General features: G+C 43.8%; 1 protein-coding gene across 5 annotated transcripts in view; it reads left to right on the forward strand.

Moving 5' to 3' along the window:
- Nucleotides 1-19613, forward strand: part of APLP2 (amyloid beta precursor like protein 2) — an 85889-nt gene that overhangs the window by 51231 nt on the left and 15045 nt on the right. For 3 of the 5 annotated variants that reach the window (XM_042904210.1, XM_042904211.1, XM_042904212.1), the window contains exons 4-9: nucleotides 10840-10952; nucleotides 12395-12591; nucleotides 12989-13197; nucleotides 14575-14742; nucleotides 17755-17885; nucleotides 19251-19325. In XM_042904210.1, the coding sequence (XP_042760144.1) occupies nucleotides 10840-10952; nucleotides 12395-12591; nucleotides 12989-13197; nucleotides 14575-14742; nucleotides 17755-17885; nucleotides 19251-19325 (893 nt within the window). The remainder of the gene's footprint in view (nucleotides 1-10839; nucleotides 10953-12394; nucleotides 12592-12988; nucleotides 13198-14574; nucleotides 14743-17754; nucleotides 17886-19250; nucleotides 19326-19613) is intronic. The other 2 variants (XM_042904214.1, XM_042904215.1) reach the window with 1 other exon arrangement.

Raw genomic sequence — 19613 nt, forward strand, 5'->3', positions numbered from 1 at the left:
GACTTGCTGGCTCCAGTCCTTACCCAGAACTCTGAGTTGAGACCTGGGAGACCTTTATCTCCCTATATCCAGTCAGTTTTCCAAGCCTCATTCTTACCCCTTCAATATGACTTCAGTCTGTGGTTCCCAAACTGTGCACTGAGGCACCCCAGGGCGTTGCAGCAGACTCACACACTGTGGAGCATTGTGGGATAGTTTTGGTTTTTCAAAGGAGACCTCTTTCAGACATCCCATCAACTGGAGGTATTTACAGTATCAACATCCTGTCAGTCCATTCCTTTCAGTGACCTCCTATCTTTATAGAGCGTTGTCTCAGGGGTTCCTGTGTTAAAGAGCCAGCATCACAGCAGAATAACCTGGGAAGAAGAGACGAGGGTGATGGTGTCCAGTCGATTGTAACATTGGAAGAGTCGTGCAGCGTCCGGCATGCGCTAAGGGGTTAGGACACGAGGACTTACTATGTTGTTGGACCCAGCTACCTAGCTTTGGGTATTCTTTTGGCCTTGAAGTGCTGTGAAAATATTACTGAGACACTCGGGGTGCTGCTACTTGAAGGTCGGGACACATCTAGCTTATAATCCTTTTCTTCCTTCTGATTCCTGCTGCGCTAGTTCAGCCGTTCATCCTTTGCCGCCTGGACTGGGACAACAGCCTCGTATGCTTCTCAGTTCTGTTGTCTGGTCTGCTGCCCTCTGACCTAAAATGAAGATCGAGTTGTCTTTCCCGCACATCAAAGCCCGTAGTAGCTCTTCCTCACGTAAAAACTAAGGTTTCATTAAGCTGCCCTGCTTAGCGTAAAAACTCCATAATGTGGCTCTTGCTTTGGCCTTCCCTCTTGTCTGCTCTGTGAGCCACCCAACAACATTGACATCTTGCAGCTCCTGGCCACCCACCGTCCGGGTCTCATTGTTGGAATGCCTTTCCTCTACTTCCCCTGCTAGGGGAGTTCTTCCTTCAAGACTTATTTCAGAGGCTGCTTCCCTTAAAGAAATCTTTTCCTCATGGTTATGTTTTCTCTCCAGACATGCAGATTTCTGAAATTCTCCCAGTGTTGCCGTTGCATCCATCACCCTGTCCAGTGACGATCTGTTTCTGTATCTTTCTCCAACTTCGCTGTAAGCACAGTGAAACCACGGACCCTGCTTTATTTAGTCTTCTCTGTCCTCCAGTACCGTGACAATGTCTAGAACATAGGATGCACTTTAAAAAAAAAAAAAAGTTTGTTTTTGAGAAAGAAAGGGAGAGGAAGAGAGCATGAGTGGGGGAGGGGTAGAGAGCAAGGGACACAGAGAATCCCAAGCAGGCTTCCTGCTGCCAGCACAGAGCCCAATGTGGGGCTCAAACCCACAAAACCGTGAAATCATGACCTGAGCCAAAATCAAGAATCAGATGCTTAACCGACTGAGCCACCCATGCGCCCTTCCATAGACTCCTTAGAAAGCATTTTGGTGATAGTCTTTTAGAGTTGCTTTTGCCTTTTAAAATTAAAAATAATTTAGGGGCACCTGGGTCACTCAAGTGGTTAAGTGTCTAACTTCAGCTCAGGCCGTGATCTCACAGCTCAAGCCCCACATTGGGCTGTCTGCTCTCCGCACAGAGACCATGCTCCCTGCCTCACCCCCCTTCTCTCAAAAAAATAAACAAAAAAAAGGTAGTTTTAAAATAGTTTTAAGTTTACAAAATGGTTAGAAAAATAGTACAAAGAGTTCCTGTACACTCTTTCCTCAGATTTCAGATTTTCCACCTGTACCATTTGACTAATATGGTAAAATTAACCTTATTCACTCCCACAGTACCCCCAACCCTTACCCCCCCCCCCATTACTGAGTTTTTGTGTTTTGAATCATTTAAGTTGGTGTCTTTTTTTTTTTTTTTTAACGTTTATTTATTTTTGAGACAGAGACAGAGCATGAATGGGGGGGGGGGGGCAGAGAGAGAGGGAGACACAGAATTGGAAGCAGGCTCCGGGCTCTGAGCCATCGGCGCAGAGCCCGACGCGGGGCTCGAACCCACGGAGTGTGAGATCGTGACCTGAGCTGAAGTCGGACGCTTAACCGACTGAGCCACCTAGGCGCCCCATAAGTTGGTGTCTTTTTATCCCTTAGTACTTCAATATAGATTTTTTAGAAACAAGGACATTCTTCTATATGATCACATCATCAAAATTGGGAAACTATTATTGATCCAAATCTAATCTGTAGACCCTGTTCAGATTTCACCTTTTGTTCCAATAATACCGGGATCTGATTCAAGATCACACATTGTATTTAGTCTCTTCTCGTCTTTCGTGACCTTGACTTTTTTAAAGAGTACAAATTACTTTGTGGAAATGCCTTGCAATTCGGGTTTGTCTTATGACCTTTTGATTTACACATTTTTGAGGGGACTACCGTACATGTATTCTTCTTGCAGCATAACATTAGGAGTTGCACGATGTCAGTTCCATTACCCATGATAACATTTATCCCCTGGCTAAGATGGTGTTGGCATTCACTTATTTCCTTAAGCACTTGTCCAGATTTGACAAAAAGATGCTCTAGGCTGATCCTGTGTTTTCCTGACTCTACCCCTGGAATCTGCCATTTCTCCAGGAAGCCCTGGTTTCTTTCAGTGGAGAATGGTGTTTAGAAACCAAGTCTGGGCATTATGTGTACTTACTGGTCTGGGATGTTGTTGCTTCTAGGCCCACTCGGACAGAGCCAAGAAACACACGTTGGGGTGCCTAGGTGGTTCAGTCAGTTAAGCATCCGACTCTTGGTTTTGGCTCAGGTCACAGTTTGAGCTCAAAGTCTTCTTGGTATTCTCTTTCTCCCTCCCCCACGCCCGCCCCGTCCTTCTCCCACTTGCACTGTCTGTGTCTCTCTCAAATAAATAAAACTTAAAAAAATACATGCATGTATATATGAGTACATGCACACATAAACATATATTTCTATAGCTACATGTGTATATTAAAAACATTAGCTCATACTGATGTCTTCAGTTCCATTATCCTCACTATATTTACTTAGTATCTTCTGTAAATGATCAGTCTCCACTTTTTAAATTTATTTAAATTTTTGTAACGTTCATTTATTTTTGACAGAGAGAGAGGCAGAGTATGAGTGGGGGAGGGGCAGAGAGAGAGAGGGAGACACAGAATCTGAAGCAGGCTCCAGGCTCTGAGCTGTCAGCACAGAGCCCGACATGGGGCTCGAACTCACCGCGAGATCATGACCTGAGCTGAACGAAGTCAGACGCTCAACCGACTGAGCCACCCAGGCACCCCTAAATTTTTTTTATTTTAGAGAGGGAGAAAGAGAGAGTGGGAGAGAGGAGCAAATGGGAAGAGGAAGAGAGAAAATCTCAAGCAGGCTTCATGCTGAGTGCAGAGCCCAACACGGGGCCTGATCCCTTGACCCTAAGATCATGACCTGAGCCAAAATCAAGAGTCAGACGCTCAAGCAACTGTGTCACTCAGGTGCCCCAACCTCTGCTTTTGTAATTTAAGTTTAACTTTTTAAGCCTTTAAAGTTTATTTGAGAGGGAGAGAGACAGAGAATCCCAAGCAGGCTGTGCACTGTCAGCATGAAGCCCAACTTGGGGCTTATCACACAAACTGGGAGAGTATAACCTGAGTTGCAACCAAGAGCTGGGTGTTTGACTGAGCCACCCAAGTGCCCGTACTTTTTTTTTTTTTTTTTTTTTTGAACGAGTTTGTTGAGATATAATTCATACTCTGTGTAATTCACCCATTTAAAAGTATACAGTTTAATGATTTATAGTATATTCAGTGAGTTATACAACCACACACAATTCTTTTAACGTACAAACTGTACTAAAAATGGATACAGTTAAAAGTAAGAGTTCTGTGCATTTTATTCACCAGAAGTAACTACAGTAGCTGCCTTTGTATGTGTTAAGATGAATACCACATGTTGGAGTAAAGTGATGTAGTAGTATGGTTAGCCTCAGCCCTAGGACCCCCCCTTTAAGATAATATTGCCTAATGGGGCGCCTGGTCGGCTCCATCAGTGGAGCATGCAACTGTTGACCTCAGAGTTGTGGGCTCAAGCCCCACATTGGGCACAGAGCTTACTTAAGAAAAACAACATAGTACTGCCTAGTAAACCTAAATCGCAGGTAGATAGACCAGAAGGTGTGGAAATGGAAACTGGGAACAGGATTTGTCTATAGTGGTTGGGTTGCCTGTGTTAATTGGCTTGGATATTCTATCGTCCTTACCTGTGTCCTCAGGCACCAGTTTTGTCTGTCATTGTTTTTGCTCGGTTGAGGGAAGAGGGATGTGTCCTGATTACCATGCTTGGAAAGCAGCTTGAGAATGAATTCAGGTTGCTAAGTAGTGGTTGCATCACCTGGTGTCGCACTGCCCACCCGCGTCTGTGTTCATGTCACTCAGCTCTGCCCTCTTCTGATACTTAACCACCCATCAGTGTGACTTTGAACCTGCTGTGTCAGTTCAGTCTTCTCTCTCTTCAAAATGACCTTATATCATAGGTTACTACTAATCGACTCCTGTTTATCTCTAACATTTTAGGTGGGTGGGTAGGTAGGTAGGTACGTAGATAGGATGTTCCAAGTAGGACAGAGTTGGTGATGTGTGAAGAAGTGAAACTGCTGGTATTTTGGGGGAAGGTGTTAGTCATCTCTGACATTTATCTGTAGGCTGGCTTCTACACCAAAAGAAGAGGGCTTTGTAAGCCCGTGACTGTTTTTGTTTTGGGTTATTTTTGGATGGAGATCTGGACAGAGCGTTACTGTGATGTGAGCACTGCCAAAGACAGTTCTCATTCTCAGAGGCTTTGGGGGCCATCTTCAGCAATGGTGCACCATGGTCTCTCACTTGCCCATTGCAGGTGTCTGCTTGCAAGGCAGCTTCTACCTTTGAATTCACGTTTGCCCTGTTCCCAGCATGGACCCTTGTGTGTTTTCGCTTGCGAGAATTATCTTGGGTCTTTAATATCAGAGCCCTATTGACCTCAGGGACATCTAGGGATGGCTGCTATACCTCACGGGAAATTGCAGTGGGTGGTCAGGTTGATTCTCTGGGCTCCCTCTCATGACAGAAGGCTATCTTCTCCCACCTGGTTACCACTTCCATGAGCCCCATAACTGAAACGGTCTTCCAGCTGTTCGCAGCTGTAGAGTACTTTCGCAGTAGGTTTTTAAAAACTGTGTGTGAGTGTTGGTGCTGCTGAGGGCTTCCCCAAGTAGGGAATAACAACCTTTGTTATTTTTGAAAGGAATTTCAGTAACTCTGGAAGAGCTCTAAAACCTGATGGCTATCATGGCCTTGATGGATGGACGTGATATGGAAAAGAAACAATCCTAGGGAATGGATGGGGGTTGAAGATAGATCATAAATGCAGCTTAAGTGAAATCCTGTAGGTTTAGGTTTTGTTAAATTGCCATATTCATTCCTCAGCTTTTTAAATAGCGAAAACTCTATAACCTTCTGTGTCCCGTGACTTGCGAAATTGTGGCCATTATCTATTACAACCTAACTGACTAAATTGAAGATTGTTAACAAACTTCGGTAAAATTCTAAACTGAGACCAAACCATTTTCAGTGTTTGTCTATAAAACAGTAATATTGATCTGCCTAAGTCAGTTTTTTTTTTTTTTTTCTTAGAAGCTTCTGATAAATGTAGCAAAGGCAAAAAAAAAAGTAATAGTGAAAATGCCAGAAAACAAATGTTGGGATCAAAATGTGTTCCTCTTTAGTTTACATGCTTAATAAGTTTATTTTCCAATAAAAGAACGTGGGGGAAGCAAAAATAATTTCCAGTTTCTACACCGTGATTAACATTTTGGTGTATATAGACAAGACTTTTTTTCTTTGGACACATACAGAAATATGTGTATTTTTAAATGCATTTTTTTCTTCCTAAAAGAGGTCATACTACATATGCTGCCTTGTTTTTTGAATTTTTTTTTTAATATTTAGATTTAAACATCTATTATGTGCTGTTCTTATGGAGGTATATCAACATATCTGTATGGTTCTTTGCCTATATTTGTATAGACTTACCCTTAAGGAGTTAACCAGGGTGAAGGGGGAATGTTAGGGATATGGAGTATGTTTCTTTCTTTCTTTCTTTTTAAAATTATTTAACCACTATGGAAGTTTTTCCATGTTAAATATAAACGTAAACCATATTTCCTGTGACCTGATGGTATTCCGTTGTATGTAACTACCATCATTTAATTCCTGATTGATGGGCATCTAAGTTAGTTTCAGTGTTTGATATTAGCAACACAGCAATGAATATCTTTGTTTTACTTGCTTAATTATTTCCTTAGAGTGTGTTGTTGGAATTGCAGTTGTTAAAGAGTATTCTTTTGTTTTGTTTTATTTTTACGTTTTAGTTCCTGGTCCAATTTCAGTGGTGTTAATTCTCTTCTGGTTTTCAGAGGTCAGACAGATCGAGTCAGTCATGGGATAGCTAAGGGTTGGTAGCATTTAATTTTACTGTGTAGCATGGAGTTAATTATTGAATTACTGACATTTTAAAAGTTTTGATTTTAAACTTCTTTCTGAAATACAGCGTTTGAAGGATACTGAAAAGGTAAAATATGATGGTGACTCAGTACTCATCATCCTGATTTAAGTTCTTCAACAGCTTGCCAGGTCTGCTTCATCCGCACCTTATTTTGTCATAGAGGGAGTAAATGTTTCAAAGCCCCATCCTTTCTTCCCTTTTCCTCCCTCTTGCCCTCCCTCACTCCCTCCCTTGTTCTCAAGGTGGCCACTACCCACTTGTTGGCATGTATTATTCTCACGCATGCTTTTGTTTTTGGGGGAAAGAACCCAAGTTTCAGTAGCTACTTTTCTTTCTCATTAATTTTTAAATTTTAATTCCAGTGTAGGTAACATGCAATGTTATATTGGTTTCAGGTGTACAGTGTAGTGACTCAGCACTTCTGTACCTGACTCAGTGCTCATCATGATAAGTGTGCTGTTAATCCCCATCCCCTGTTTCACCCACCCACCCATCCCCGGCTTCCCTCTGTCTCACACATGTTTTTATACTTTTGCTGTATACAGATGTTTCTATAAACCATTTGTTTTTGTGTTTTTAAGCTTACATAAATGGTATCATTCTGTACCTGACATCACTTTTACAACTTGCTTTTTTACTTTACATCATTTTGGGGTGTATCTAATGTGTGATCCAAGTAGATTTCATTCATTTTAACTCAATATATAGTATTCCACTGTATGTTTATTTCTGTTAGTATTTTTTCCACTGTTTTTTATTGATTTTTAAAATATTTATTTATTTTTAGGGGAGTGCCAGCGGGGGAGGGGCAGAGAGAGAGGGACAGAGGATCCAAAGTGGGCTTTGTGCTGACAGGCTGACAGCAGTGAGCCTGATGTGGGACTCAGGCCTACGAACCATGAGGTCATGACAAAGATTGATGCTCAACCCACTGAGCCACCCAGGTGCCCCCCACTGTATTTTTTAAAAACCCGGTTTGTTTATTACCTCTGTAGACTAGATATATAGTAATAAAATTGCTGGGTTTAAAAAAAAATACTTATTTTGAGAGAGAGAAAGAGCACGAGCTGAGGATAAGGGGCAGGGGGAAAGAGAGAAGAGAGAGCGAGAGAGAGTCCCAGGCAGACTGCACGCTCTCAGCACAGAGCCGGACATGGGGCTTGAACCCATGAACTGTGAATCATGCCCTGAGCCAAATCAAGAGTTTGGCCCTTAATTGACTGAGCCACCTAGGTGCCTCTAAAATTGCTTTTTTAAATGTTTTTCTGATGTTGCAATTGTAAACATAAAATTGATGTTTTAACAAATTGTAGATTTCTGTATGATAACTGTGGTTGTATATATAGTTTGCTTTATATAAAACTAGTTACTCAGCTCAAGACTCACCAACATTACCATCAGTAATTAGAAATAGCACACTTGCATACTGCTTAGTGCTTACTGTGTACCAGAATCAGCTCTAAGCTTTTCAGGTGTTGTATTATATTATGTCATTTATCATCACACAGGATAAGGAAATCGAGGCACGGAAAGGTTAATAAGTAAGTTAACCTTCTTTATGCCTAAAACCATTCTGCTGATAATGATGGTGCTGAAATAGAACCCTGGCATTTAACCCTATACACACTGTTCATTAATACACTCTTTTGTTGCTTTTTGCCATAAACTAAGTATAAAATTGCCTAGTCAATACAGCATAATCACATTAATACAATATGAGTTGGTGGTTGGGTGTCAGGGTTTAAGTAATTTCTACTTGGTTGAATATCAGGATTGTTTCTTCTAGTAGAGGCACATCCTCATTTATCATGAGGATTTGGGATTTTTTAAGCATTGTGTCTAGTTGATGGAAAAAGTGTACATGTTCTAGCTCTAGCCTTTAGGGCCTCAAGGCAACACTATGTCTAACTTACTTTGTGTTCCTGCATGAGGAAATTGGCTTCCAAATTCCCTGTACTAATAGTGGTGTGAAACGTCACTACCCTGTGTAAAGTTCTGAAGTGGGGAGGCTGTTTTTACTGCCCCAGCATAATGTCACAGCACATCTTCCCCTTTAAAGTAGATTAAGGACTCCTTCCACTTGTCACATGGGTCACGGAAGGATTGACTTGTACAGTGCCCATAGACTGAGGCCCGAGGCTGAGGGGTCCTGGAGAACCAGGCCATGATGATGAGCTTGGGGGGGGTCTACACAGACTTTGCATTAAGGTCAAAGCCTACGACCTTTCTCAGGCCAGATTACTTTCATATTCTATGCTTCCTTCTTTAAAAAAAGAAAAAAGAAAAGAGAATCTCAGAGGTTAGCCTGCCTGCTTCCTTTCCCTTGCCTCCACTTACTACATCTCTTCCTGAACTAAGCACACACCTCTCTCCCTCTCTTTGTTTTCCTCCACTTAGACCCTGTATGGAGCATATTGGTGATGCATCAGAATCTCCTGGAATGCTTGTTCAATGAAAATTACTGAATCCTACCTTAGACCTACTGAATCAGAATCTCTGGGTGATGCTCCCGTGATATATGAATTTTTTTTTTTTTAATTTTAGCTCTATGCCCCACGTGGGGCTTGAACTCACGACCTTGAAATCAAGAGTCATCACATGCTCTACTGACTAAGCCAGCCAGGCGCCCCAGAGATACATGAATTTTTAACTTTTTATTATGGAATGTACAAACATGCCCAAAAGAGAAAAATAATACTGTTAACCCTTATGTACCCATTGGCCAGCTATGCAGCAATCATTAGTTCATGAGCCCCTTTTACGTTGTCTGTGGACAATCCCACCCACCTACTCTTGATTATTTGGAAACACATCACAGATAATATTTTTTTTTCCTGTAAATATTTCAGTGTGTATTTCTAAAAGATCATCTGTTTTTTAAACAACTATGTATATTTTCCTCACAGCTTTTTATTTTTGAAAAGTTTTAGACCTATAGAAAAAAAATGTAACCATGAATACTTCTGTACTCTTTACCTGGGTTCTCTGCTTTTGTCTTCTCTCACTCTGTGTGTGTGTGTGCATCTTACGTATCTTTTATTGTTGTTATTACACCCTTTGAAAGTAAGTTGGGACATTGTGAAAATTTACTTCTAAATATTCAGCTTGTTTCTCCTAAGAGCAAGGACATTCTCTAACATAACTACGATACAGTAATCACACTTTGGGCAATTTCTCTCTAACTATCCAAATAGTGTCCTTTATAGCTTTCCTTTAAAAAGGATTGAACTATTACATTTGGTCTGCAACAGTTCCCCAATCAACTTTTTTTTTTAAATCTTTCACAACAATGGTATTTTTTTAGTTTAGGCCATTTGTTTAAATATATCCCTGAATTTGAATTTGTCTTACTGTTTTATCATGATTAGATTCAAATAACATATTTTTGGCAGAAAGACTGTGTAGTGATATTTTCTTTTTTTTTAATGTTTGTTTATTTTTGAGAGAGAGAGAGAGAGAGAGAGAGAGAGAGAGAGAGAACGTGAGCAAGGGAAGGGCAGAGAAGGGGGGGAGACCGAGAATCCCAAGCAGGGTATGCACTGTCAGTGCAGACCTGATGTGGGGCTCAAACACAAGAACCGTGAGACAACGACCTGAGCCAAAGTCAAGAGTTGGACACTCCACCGACTGAGCCACCCAGGTGCCCCAGTGAGATTTTCTTCTTAGGACATCACATATATCAGCTTGTCACTGTTGGTGATGTTAAGCTGGTCACCCGCTTAAAGTAGCGTCTGCCAGAGTTTTGGATCGCAAAGGCACCCATTCCCTTCTATCGAGTCTTCCCTGAATCAGTGGTGCTTTGTCTTAGAGCTACATGTTTTTAGGTACACAAAAGGACCAAAGTAAGATTCGTCTGTACTTCAGAGGAACACCTGGTCTTAGTTTCTTGGGGATATTGTTGTTAGAAATAATGTGGGCAGAAATAGGGATGTAGGAGGCTAGGAATATTAATTAATGTGAACTCAAAGGTCGTGGGGAGTATCTGTGTGCTTTTGAGATCATGGAATTGGGGGGTGGGGGGGAATTCCCATTCCTGTTCCACCCCTCCTGTATTCTGATAGCCCTGCAATTGGACTGTAAGGGATTGGAGTCCAGGAAGAGTGAGGAAAGTCCCAGGCATCATGACCTGAACAGGATGTTGAGCTCTTGTAGCTGCTTTACCTGGAGCTGTAACATCCAGCTGACCTTTGAAGATGAGAGAGGCACATCAACTTACATAAATTAGAGACTGCTCCTGTGCACACCTGACTGTGTAGCTGCCCTGATCTGCAGCGAGGGTCCTTTCTACCTCAAATCATGATCAGGTTTGCTTATAACAATGCTTTCTCTTTTCCAGTGGGTGAATTCGTAAGTGATGTTCTACTCGTTCCAGAAAAGTGCCAGTTTTTCCACAAAGAGCGGATGGAGGTGTGCGAGAATCACCAGCATTGGCACACTGTAGTTAAAGAGGTAAAAGAATGGATCATGTGTTGTTTTCCTTGTTAAGAGAGAAAGAAAGTAACATTTTCTTCCAAACCTCCTCATGATTTTAAATTGCTTTTATTTTCCCTCTTCAAAGTTTGCAGTTACTTGTACCTTCTAAGTTAAAAATATTTGGGGGCACCTGGGTGGCTCAGATGGTTAAGCCTTTGACTTTTGGTTTTGGCTCAGATCATGATCTCATGGTTCATGAGTTCAAGCCCCGCTTCAGGCTCTGCGTGGACAGTGTGGAGCCAGCTTGGGATTCTCTCTCCCCCCTCTCTCTGCCCCTCCCCGACTCACACATGCTGTCTCTCTCTCTCTCTCAAACTTAAAAAAAATTTTTTTAGGGGTGCCTGGGTGGCTCAGTCGGTTAAGCGTCTGACTGCGGCTCAGGTCATGATCTCGTGGTTCATGAGTTCAAGCCCCTGCTGACAGCTCAGAGCCTGGACCCTGCTTTGGATTCTGTGTCTCCCTCTGTCTCTGCACCTCCCCACTCACACTCTGTCTCTGTCTCTCAAAAATAAATACGCATTAAAATTAAAAAAAATTTTTTTTAAAATAAAAATATTTGGGAGGATATTTTTATTGAGAAATACAGTGTTGACAATCCAGCTCCTAAAGTTAAGGATGTTGAAAAGATTGTTAAGCAAGGATGCTGTCCGTGGGATTTCCAAGGAGGCCATCCCAAGCCTTAGGGCCTTAGGGTAAAAATAGCCAATTCTAGAAAATCTATGTCTTGACATGTATCCTCATAGGATTGGATGCCATTTCATTTTTCCAGTGAGGAAAAGTACCCTTTCTTATGCTTGTCTTCTGTGGTTAAGTTGGATCTCTAGTCAGTTTCTTTGGTCAGATTCTGACACAGTGCCCTCACAGTGAGGAATGTAAATTATCACTGACCGCCTTTAGCCGGCATTGATAAGTACTAGAAGAGCTCCCTTTTCCTTAATTTTTTTCTAACTGTGGGCTTTTGTTGTTTCTGGCCCAGATGATGATTCTCCATTGCAAGTTAAACAAAATTGGTAAATCTTCTTAAAATAATAGCATCACAATTTGTTGACAGAAAATTTGTGTGTCTGTGAGAGAATGCTTTACATAGTGATTTGATAGGGGTTTCTTTTGTTTTTTTATTATTATTTTTTATAATATTTTTATTTTTGAGACAGAGACAGAACATGAACAGGGAGGGTCAGAGACAGAGGGAGACACAGAATCCGAAGCAGGCTCCAGGCTCCGAGCTGTCAGCACAGAGCCTGACGTGAGGCTTGAGCCCACAGACAGCAAGATCATGACCTGAGCTGAAGCTGGACACTCAACCAACTGAGCCACCCAGGCGCCGATAGAGGTTTCTTTTGGATGAAGCTAGTGATGGGGGACTATTTGACCAAATTTATTAATGTTCTGATGTTGGATCTGTGGGTTTCTTTTAGGCCTGTCTGACTGAGGGGATGACCTTATATCGCTATGGCATGCTGCTGCCGTGTGGGGTAGACCAGTTTCATGGCACTGAATATGTGTGCTGCCCTCAGACAAAGACTATTGAATCGACTGTGTCAAAAGAAGAGGAGGAGGATGAGGAGGAAGAAGAGGAAGAGGATGAAGAGGAAGACTATGATATTTACAAAAGGTAAATTCTTCTTCTACACCTGTGCGATTGTTTTGCTGGTGGCGGTGGGCTGCCGGTCCCTCCCTTCTGGATAAAGTGGTCATTCCCTTGTTCGTGTTGGCATTGAGCCAGCTGGCCTTTCATTGTCGCCCTAGCTGATTGAAGGACTGCCGGTGGCTCTCAGCTTCCTATTCTGTGGCCACGGTATTTTCTACAGGCTAGTGCAGTGCCTGCTCACTTACTCCTCCCTTCCTCCTCCCCAGCTGTAGCTGGGCTGAGGGCTGTAGTGGCACAGCTAAACGTGAGTTGAGCTTATTTCCTGTCTCTGTTTTTGTGTTTCAGCATAGGGAAGAGAATCATTGTTGTGCTTTGCACACAGGAATTGGTCTTAACCTTCCTTTTCTGTTGTGACCTTTAGTGAATTTCCTACCGAAGCAGATTTGGAGGACTTCACAGAAGCAGCTGTGGATGAGGATGACGGGGATGAGGAAGAAGGGGAGGAGGTGGTGGAAGACCGTGATTACTACTACGACACCTTTAAAGGCGATGACTACAACGAAGAGAACCCTACCGAACCCAGCAGCGATGGGACGGTTTCAGAAAAGGAGATTACTCACGACGTTAAAGGTAACCTGATGTATTAAAATTCATCTGGTAATTATTTGCTTACAATTTTAGACTGCATTCATCACAGGTAAGTCACACAGGGAGAGGCGGCACTCCTGGACGCTGGCGTGAAATCCGCTCTCCAGCCCGCTGGTGGTGCCATCTTAGCGCTCGGTGGCCAGGTTGCTGACACGGTCAGGGAGGGACCCAGGATTGAATCAGAAACTGTTGTTGGCATTATAAGGACTGAACTAGAGAACAGGGACCCAGAGGATAAGGGAGAAGATACATGGTTTACACTTGGGCAGGATTCTTCCACATGGAGCCTGCAACATTCTCTCCCCAAGGGGAGCCCCCTCCTCAGTACTTCTAAAGCCCTGACCTTCTACAATGAAATTAACTTCCTTGGTTCTTTTCTTGAGTGTGTGTTCCCATCCGTATGCTGCCCTGTTGGTCCACCAGAAAGATGCCTGTGACTGGGAGGGTGGCCTTTAATGACCTACTGGTGAGGGATCAGGCCTAGCAGTTTTTTCATCCTGTCACTGAAAAAAAAAAAAAAGACCATCTAGAGCCATTTACATGCAGCCTCCTGGAGAGTGTCTATCTGATGCCATTTAAGATCTGAAGAATTATTTGGGACTCCCTGTAGGGGAAACACTTAACAGTCTAGATGTTTGTTTTTTTTTTTTTTTTTAACATTTATTTATTTTTGAGAGAGAGCGAGAGAGAGAGAGACAAAGCATGAGTGGGGGAGGGACAGAGAGAGAGGGAGACACACAATCCAAAGCAGGCTCCAGGCTCTGAGCTGTCAACACAGAGCCCAACGAGGGGCTCGAACTCAACGGACCGCGAGATCATGACCTAAGCTGAAGTTGGATGCTTAAACAACTGAGCCACCCAGGCACCCCGACAGTCTAGAAGTTTCTGAGTCATCTTGAAGAAAGTGAAAATGTACATGTATGCAATCCAGGCACTTAAGTAGCATTTCCTATGGTTATCACCAGTAAAACAGCCTCTTCACCCACATTGGTCTCCTTTGATCCTTGATACGACAATCAACAAATCAGGCAAATATCTCAGAAGTGGGAGGCTCACAGAGCTGTGAGACACAGAATTCCTCTCCGTCAGTCTAGACTCAAGACAGTGAGAAAAACACTGTTTTCAGTTCCTAAGTGTCTTTACTACAATCAGGACAGAAAAACGACTATGTCCTCAGGAAGCCCAGGCTTGAGTCGGTGAGATGGTCCACCAGGGCACTTGGGGTCCGCCCAGTCTTGGCCTCCGCTGACATTCAGCGGGTCGTTGAGCATGTGGCCTGGCCTGTCCTCCTCCCACCCGTAGCAGTGTGATCAAAGCTGCTGCCTCTGTCCCGCTGACGCTCTGACCGTTTTCACACAGCTGTCTGCTCCCAGGAGGCGATGACGGGGCCCTGCCGGGCCGTGATGCCTCGTTGGTACTTCGACCTCTCCAAGGGAAAGTGCGTGCGCTTTATATATGGCGGCTGCGGAGGCAACAGGAACAATTTTGAGTCTGAGGATTATTGTATGGCTGTGTGTAAAGCGATGAGTAAGTCCTGGCACGCTGGCTTCGTGCAGCGGCTCTGTCCTGTCCGGCGTTCTGTCTCTCCCGGCCGTCCCTGTGACCGCGTCTGTGTCGTGCTCCCTTGCCGACTCAGGTGTTGGCTGTCAGTCGTTTTCCTCTCATCTCTGTGCTTTGTAGACCTAGGCTCTGCTTTCCTGTTGGCAGTCGTGAGCCCAGTTTTGTACGTCCGTGCTCACCGTGGGTCTGGTGGTGGTGGTGGCGGCGTGTCCTCTCCCTGGCACAGCAGAGAGCCCAGGGGCCTGTTCTTTCTTTTCCTTCCTTGTGTCTGTGGGCCCCTGGAGGGCTTCTGTGTTGCTTGGGACAGCAGCCTTACCCTTGGCTGTGTCTAGTTGAAAGGCACAGGGGTGAGCAGATCAGCCATGAGTTCTGCACATTCTTGTTTCCGTTCTTTCCTCCCATTCTCGTCCTTGAGCTACCCTGTCGCCCACCCCCATGGTGCATGTTGGCTGAGGGGGACACTGCTCTTCACACTAGGGACACCAGGAATACTCCTGGGAGTCCGGAGTCCTGAAATCTCTTGCTGTCTGCGTTCTTTGGGGAGAGTTCTGCAGCTGAGTGGTGGTAACTGTTTTTCCGATAGTTTGGCAATGTTGGATCATGCAGAGCTTTAGGAAGTGAAAGAATTTTAGTTCGTGTGTCCTTTGGTCACGGAGGAAATTCAGTGGTTCAGCTGAGTTGGGTTTACTTAGACATGGGTAGGAGAAGCTTTGCTTTTCTCCGTAGTTACCCCCCTTCCTTTCTAAGGCCCTCTTTCTCTTATCTTGCAGTGCTAGCCCATGGGTTTGGAAGATCCTCAGGCTGGACAGTCATTTCTTGGTTCTGATTCTGGAACTCGTTAGAATAATGAATTGCTGGTCGTTCCCGGTATTTGCTCTTACGATTTTTGGCTGTCGCTTCTGGTGGATTTTCATTCAAATACCAACCTGTTCCTTTTTTCTCCCCCGCCCAAAAGATTTTTAAATCTTAATATTATATGGTGTGCTTTAGCACCTCCACTCCAGCTGCTGCTCTGTGGAGAGACTGTTTTTATTAGAAATCATTGGAAATGTGGAAACAGAATGAGTCCTGAGGGAACTTTGATGGCAGAAACTTTTATTCAGGAAAGATGTGGAGACAGAAATTATTGTGGTATTTCCTATTTTATAAAATTACTTAAAATAAGGGGCAACAAGACATTATTTGGGGGTGAAGCCTGAGGAATCAGGGGTCATTAAAGATCTCACTGAATATGGGAGGTAGTTGTTCCCGTAAAGGGTCAGATAGATAGTGCCGTAAGGTGCTGTGGGGTGGCACTTCCCCAGAGCGTTAGTGGTTTTCCAGTCTGCAAAATTGTAGTTTCCTGATGCGTGTACTTGGGAGGACTTGCCACAGAGAAATTGTGTTCATGTACTTGTGGGGTTCCCGGCTTGAGTGTTCTGAGAGCCCAGAAGTATCACTGTGCCACCGGCCAAGTTTGTGCTCCCCTCTGAAGGGGTCTGAGGTGGGCGGATGTGCTGGTTTTGTGAGCCAGTTTTCATAGGGACAGAAGGGTGGGTGCCCTTGCATCTTCAGAGCCGGACCTCTTGGGCTGCAATGCCTTTACCTTTTTCTTCCCGGGGGTGGAGGCAGCTTGGGTTTTGTATAATCTTTACCTAGCCCAGTGATACGAACCAAAGACTGTCTCCAACACACAAGCCTTTAAGCCGCAGATGTGCGTTGCTGATGGCAACGTGCTCATTGGCACTGATGGACTTCAGTGCTTTGAAATTCTCTCAGCTGAACTTTTGAGTATCGGGGAATGTGGTTTGTGAAGCTGTATATTCTAATTTAGTTAATCTGAAAATTGGCTGTGGTGATCCTCTTTAGCTTATGTAGGAGCCAAATATTCTTGACAAGATTTTAGTTATAGCTTTTAGGTTTAGAGCTAAGTAAAAATGCCTTGACGGAAGAACTTTGGAGTGGCTGGCTGATTTGTAGTCACATTTGTCAGGTCTACAGTTGTCTTAGTTGTTTTAGTGTCGTATTACAGTTATGCAGTTCTGGAAATTAGGTGAACTTCTTTGTCTCTGAACTGAAATTTGTTGGGTTTGGTATTTGCTGTCCACTGAGCTCTAATATTATGATACAGAAAATTGTACAAGTAAGTTTTCTATCCGTCCTCCCTGGCTTGGGAAATTGGGAGTGAACTGGGCTAATAAGAGTTTTTCATAGGGATTTCTTTAGGGATTGAGCAGGTAAACTTGTCCTCTCAAACCTTTCCTTTGTGGGGTTAAGCTCCCTGTGCAGATATCCACTTGCCTGGGGTCAGTAAGACCTTCCACTTGAGGAGCAGTGAGGAAAGGGTATTCTAATGGGTTTCCCCTCTAGTGGGTGAAGGCCTGGGAAGGCCAGCAAGCCCAGCGTGTCTTCACACTCTGTGGTGAATCCTTGTCAAATACAGCAACTTAATGTTGTCCCTCATCCTTGATATGAAAGGCTAAGACTTGTTCAGTCATATTGAAAACTAAAAAAAACTATAGCTAGAGCAGTTTGGACTTTGCCTACCCAGTCTATATGCAAAGAGCATGCAGCACTGAAGTTTCTTTCAAAATGGAGCTTTTGTGGAAGTTGCCTTTGCAGGCCTGATGTCTGCCCTTGTCTCTGGCCAGAAGCGATCAGTGACAGCAATAAGTAATTCGTTTTTAGGTTCTAAGATTTCAGGAACTGAGGGAAGATGTAGAAGTGATTTCCTTTTCTCCCCCTGAAGCCTTAAGTAGATGCCAAGGACACCAAGGGGGCACGGACTGGCCTGGTGGCTGAATGTCACAGAAGGAAAGGGGAGCAGTGCGCCCTAACCAAGTGGAGTCTTGGCAGACAGGAGCACCTTGTACCGTGAGCGTGGTGCGAGATAAACTAGTCTGTTCTGCAGGTCCTGGGTTTGATTTCTTTCCTAGGGCACAGTGCACTTTCAATGTTGGGCCTGGCCCCCAAAGGGAACCCCCTCTTGTTTTGTTCCAGTTCCCCCAACTCCTCTGCCAACCAATGATGTTGATGTGTATTTCGAGACCTCTGCAGACGATAACGAACATGCCCGCTTCCAGAAGGCTAAGGAGCAGCTGGAAATACGGCACCGCAACCGAATGGACAGGGTAAACCGTGGCACTCCCCTTCTGTTACAGGTGTTCGGCACTGGGTAGTAGGGTTTTCATAGTGGAAGAAAAGGGTCACCGCCGTCCTAGATTGTCACTCTGTGTTAGGACAGGTGAAGTGTGAGAGTATAAGCAGGTCTCCCTTCTGGGTGTGACTAGCCCCTCCCCTCTGCCCCATCTCCATCTCCATGATAATACAATTAGCCTCTGAATGCTTTATTGGGTTCAGACTACGGAGTACTTCCTGTAACCATTATGTTCTTGTTATTTTTCTTTGCTATTAACTGGCTTTAAAAATTTTTTTCTTCTATGGAGGGAAAATTTATATCATTGTTGTAAACAGAAAGCTAGTATCATTTGCCATTTAGAACTAGGTAAATGTAAAAATATATTAGATGAAAGCAAACCTGTATTAGTATATTCTAGCTTAGATACTGTTGTCTGCTGAAGTCTCTGAGTCTTGAGATGCTTTCTTTTTTCTTTCTTTTTTTTTTAAGATTTTATTTTTAAGTAACCTCTACACCCGGTGTGGGGCTTGAATTTACAACCTCGAGATCAAGAGTCACACGCTCCACTGACAGAGCCAGCCAGGCGCCCCTCGGGATGCTTTCTTAAAAAAGTTACAAGTGTTAGAGCAACATGAGCACCACAGTGCAGCTTTCTCCTAGTTACTGAGAAAGACTGAAAGAAAATTGAAAAGAATTTCTTAGGTCTGAATACCACCTAAAATCTCATACATTACCATGTGCCAGGCTTGTACTTTTGGAAATGTTTGTTGACTCTACTTTATCCAAACAGTTCTGAGAAGTAGGTATTAAATGCACCCCCCACCCCCTTTTTTATGTGTGTGAGGAGACTAAGGCACAGAGACTTTAAAAAAAAATTTTTTTTAACGTTTATTTATTTTTGAGAGAGAGAGACAGAGTGTGAGAGGAGCAGAGAGAGAAAGGGAGACACAGAATCTGAAACAGGGTCCAGGCTCTGAGCTGGCAGCACAGAGCCTGACGTGGGGCTAGAACTTGGGACCAGCAAGATCATGACCTGGGCCAAAGTCAGAAGCCCAGCTGACTGAGCCACCCAGGCGCCCCAAGGCACAGAGACTTTTAAATAACTTGCCCGGGGTTATAGAATGGGGAGGTTATGGAATTGAGGCTCCGTTTGCTGATGGTTGGAGTCCAGGACCTTCTGAGACAGTAATTCTGTGAAGGAGCTAAAACTGCTGTGAGCTTGTGAGGGATCACATGAGGCGATTTCCTTTTGCACAGTTTCCTACATTAGATTTCAGGGCCTGGCAGTATTGTTAGAAAATGGGGGGATTGTTTTAGAGATGACTCTCTGGTGATACTGGCTTTGACCTTTTTCTAGGTAAAGAAAGAATGGGAAGAGGCTGAGCTTCAGGCCAAGAACCTCCCGAAAGCAGAAAGGCAGACTCTCATTCAGGTAAGATGTGTTTTCCAGGGACATAATCTCTGAAGTCCAGTCAGAGCCACATTCCCAGGAAATTACCGTTTGACACCTTTCGCTTAGTTGAGAGCTTATCTTACAGCAAGTTTTAACTGCCTTCCCCCTCCCCACCCCCACCCCCCAACTAGCATTCTCTAGAATTGATCACCAATGGTAGAAGGAAAGCAGGGGACCAACCAGTGTACCTAATTCATGCCAGGAAGCAAACCTTAGCTGGCTGTGTTTGTTAATTCTGCTCTCCTGGCAAAAATCCTCAATTCATCT

This window comes from Panthera leo, chromosome D1 (genome assembly GCF_018350215.1).
Source record: "Panthera leo isolate Ple1 chromosome D1, P.leo_Ple1_pat1.1, whole genome shotgun sequence".
Lineage (NCBI taxonomy): Eukaryota > Metazoa > Chordata > Mammalia > Carnivora > Felidae > Panthera > Panthera leo.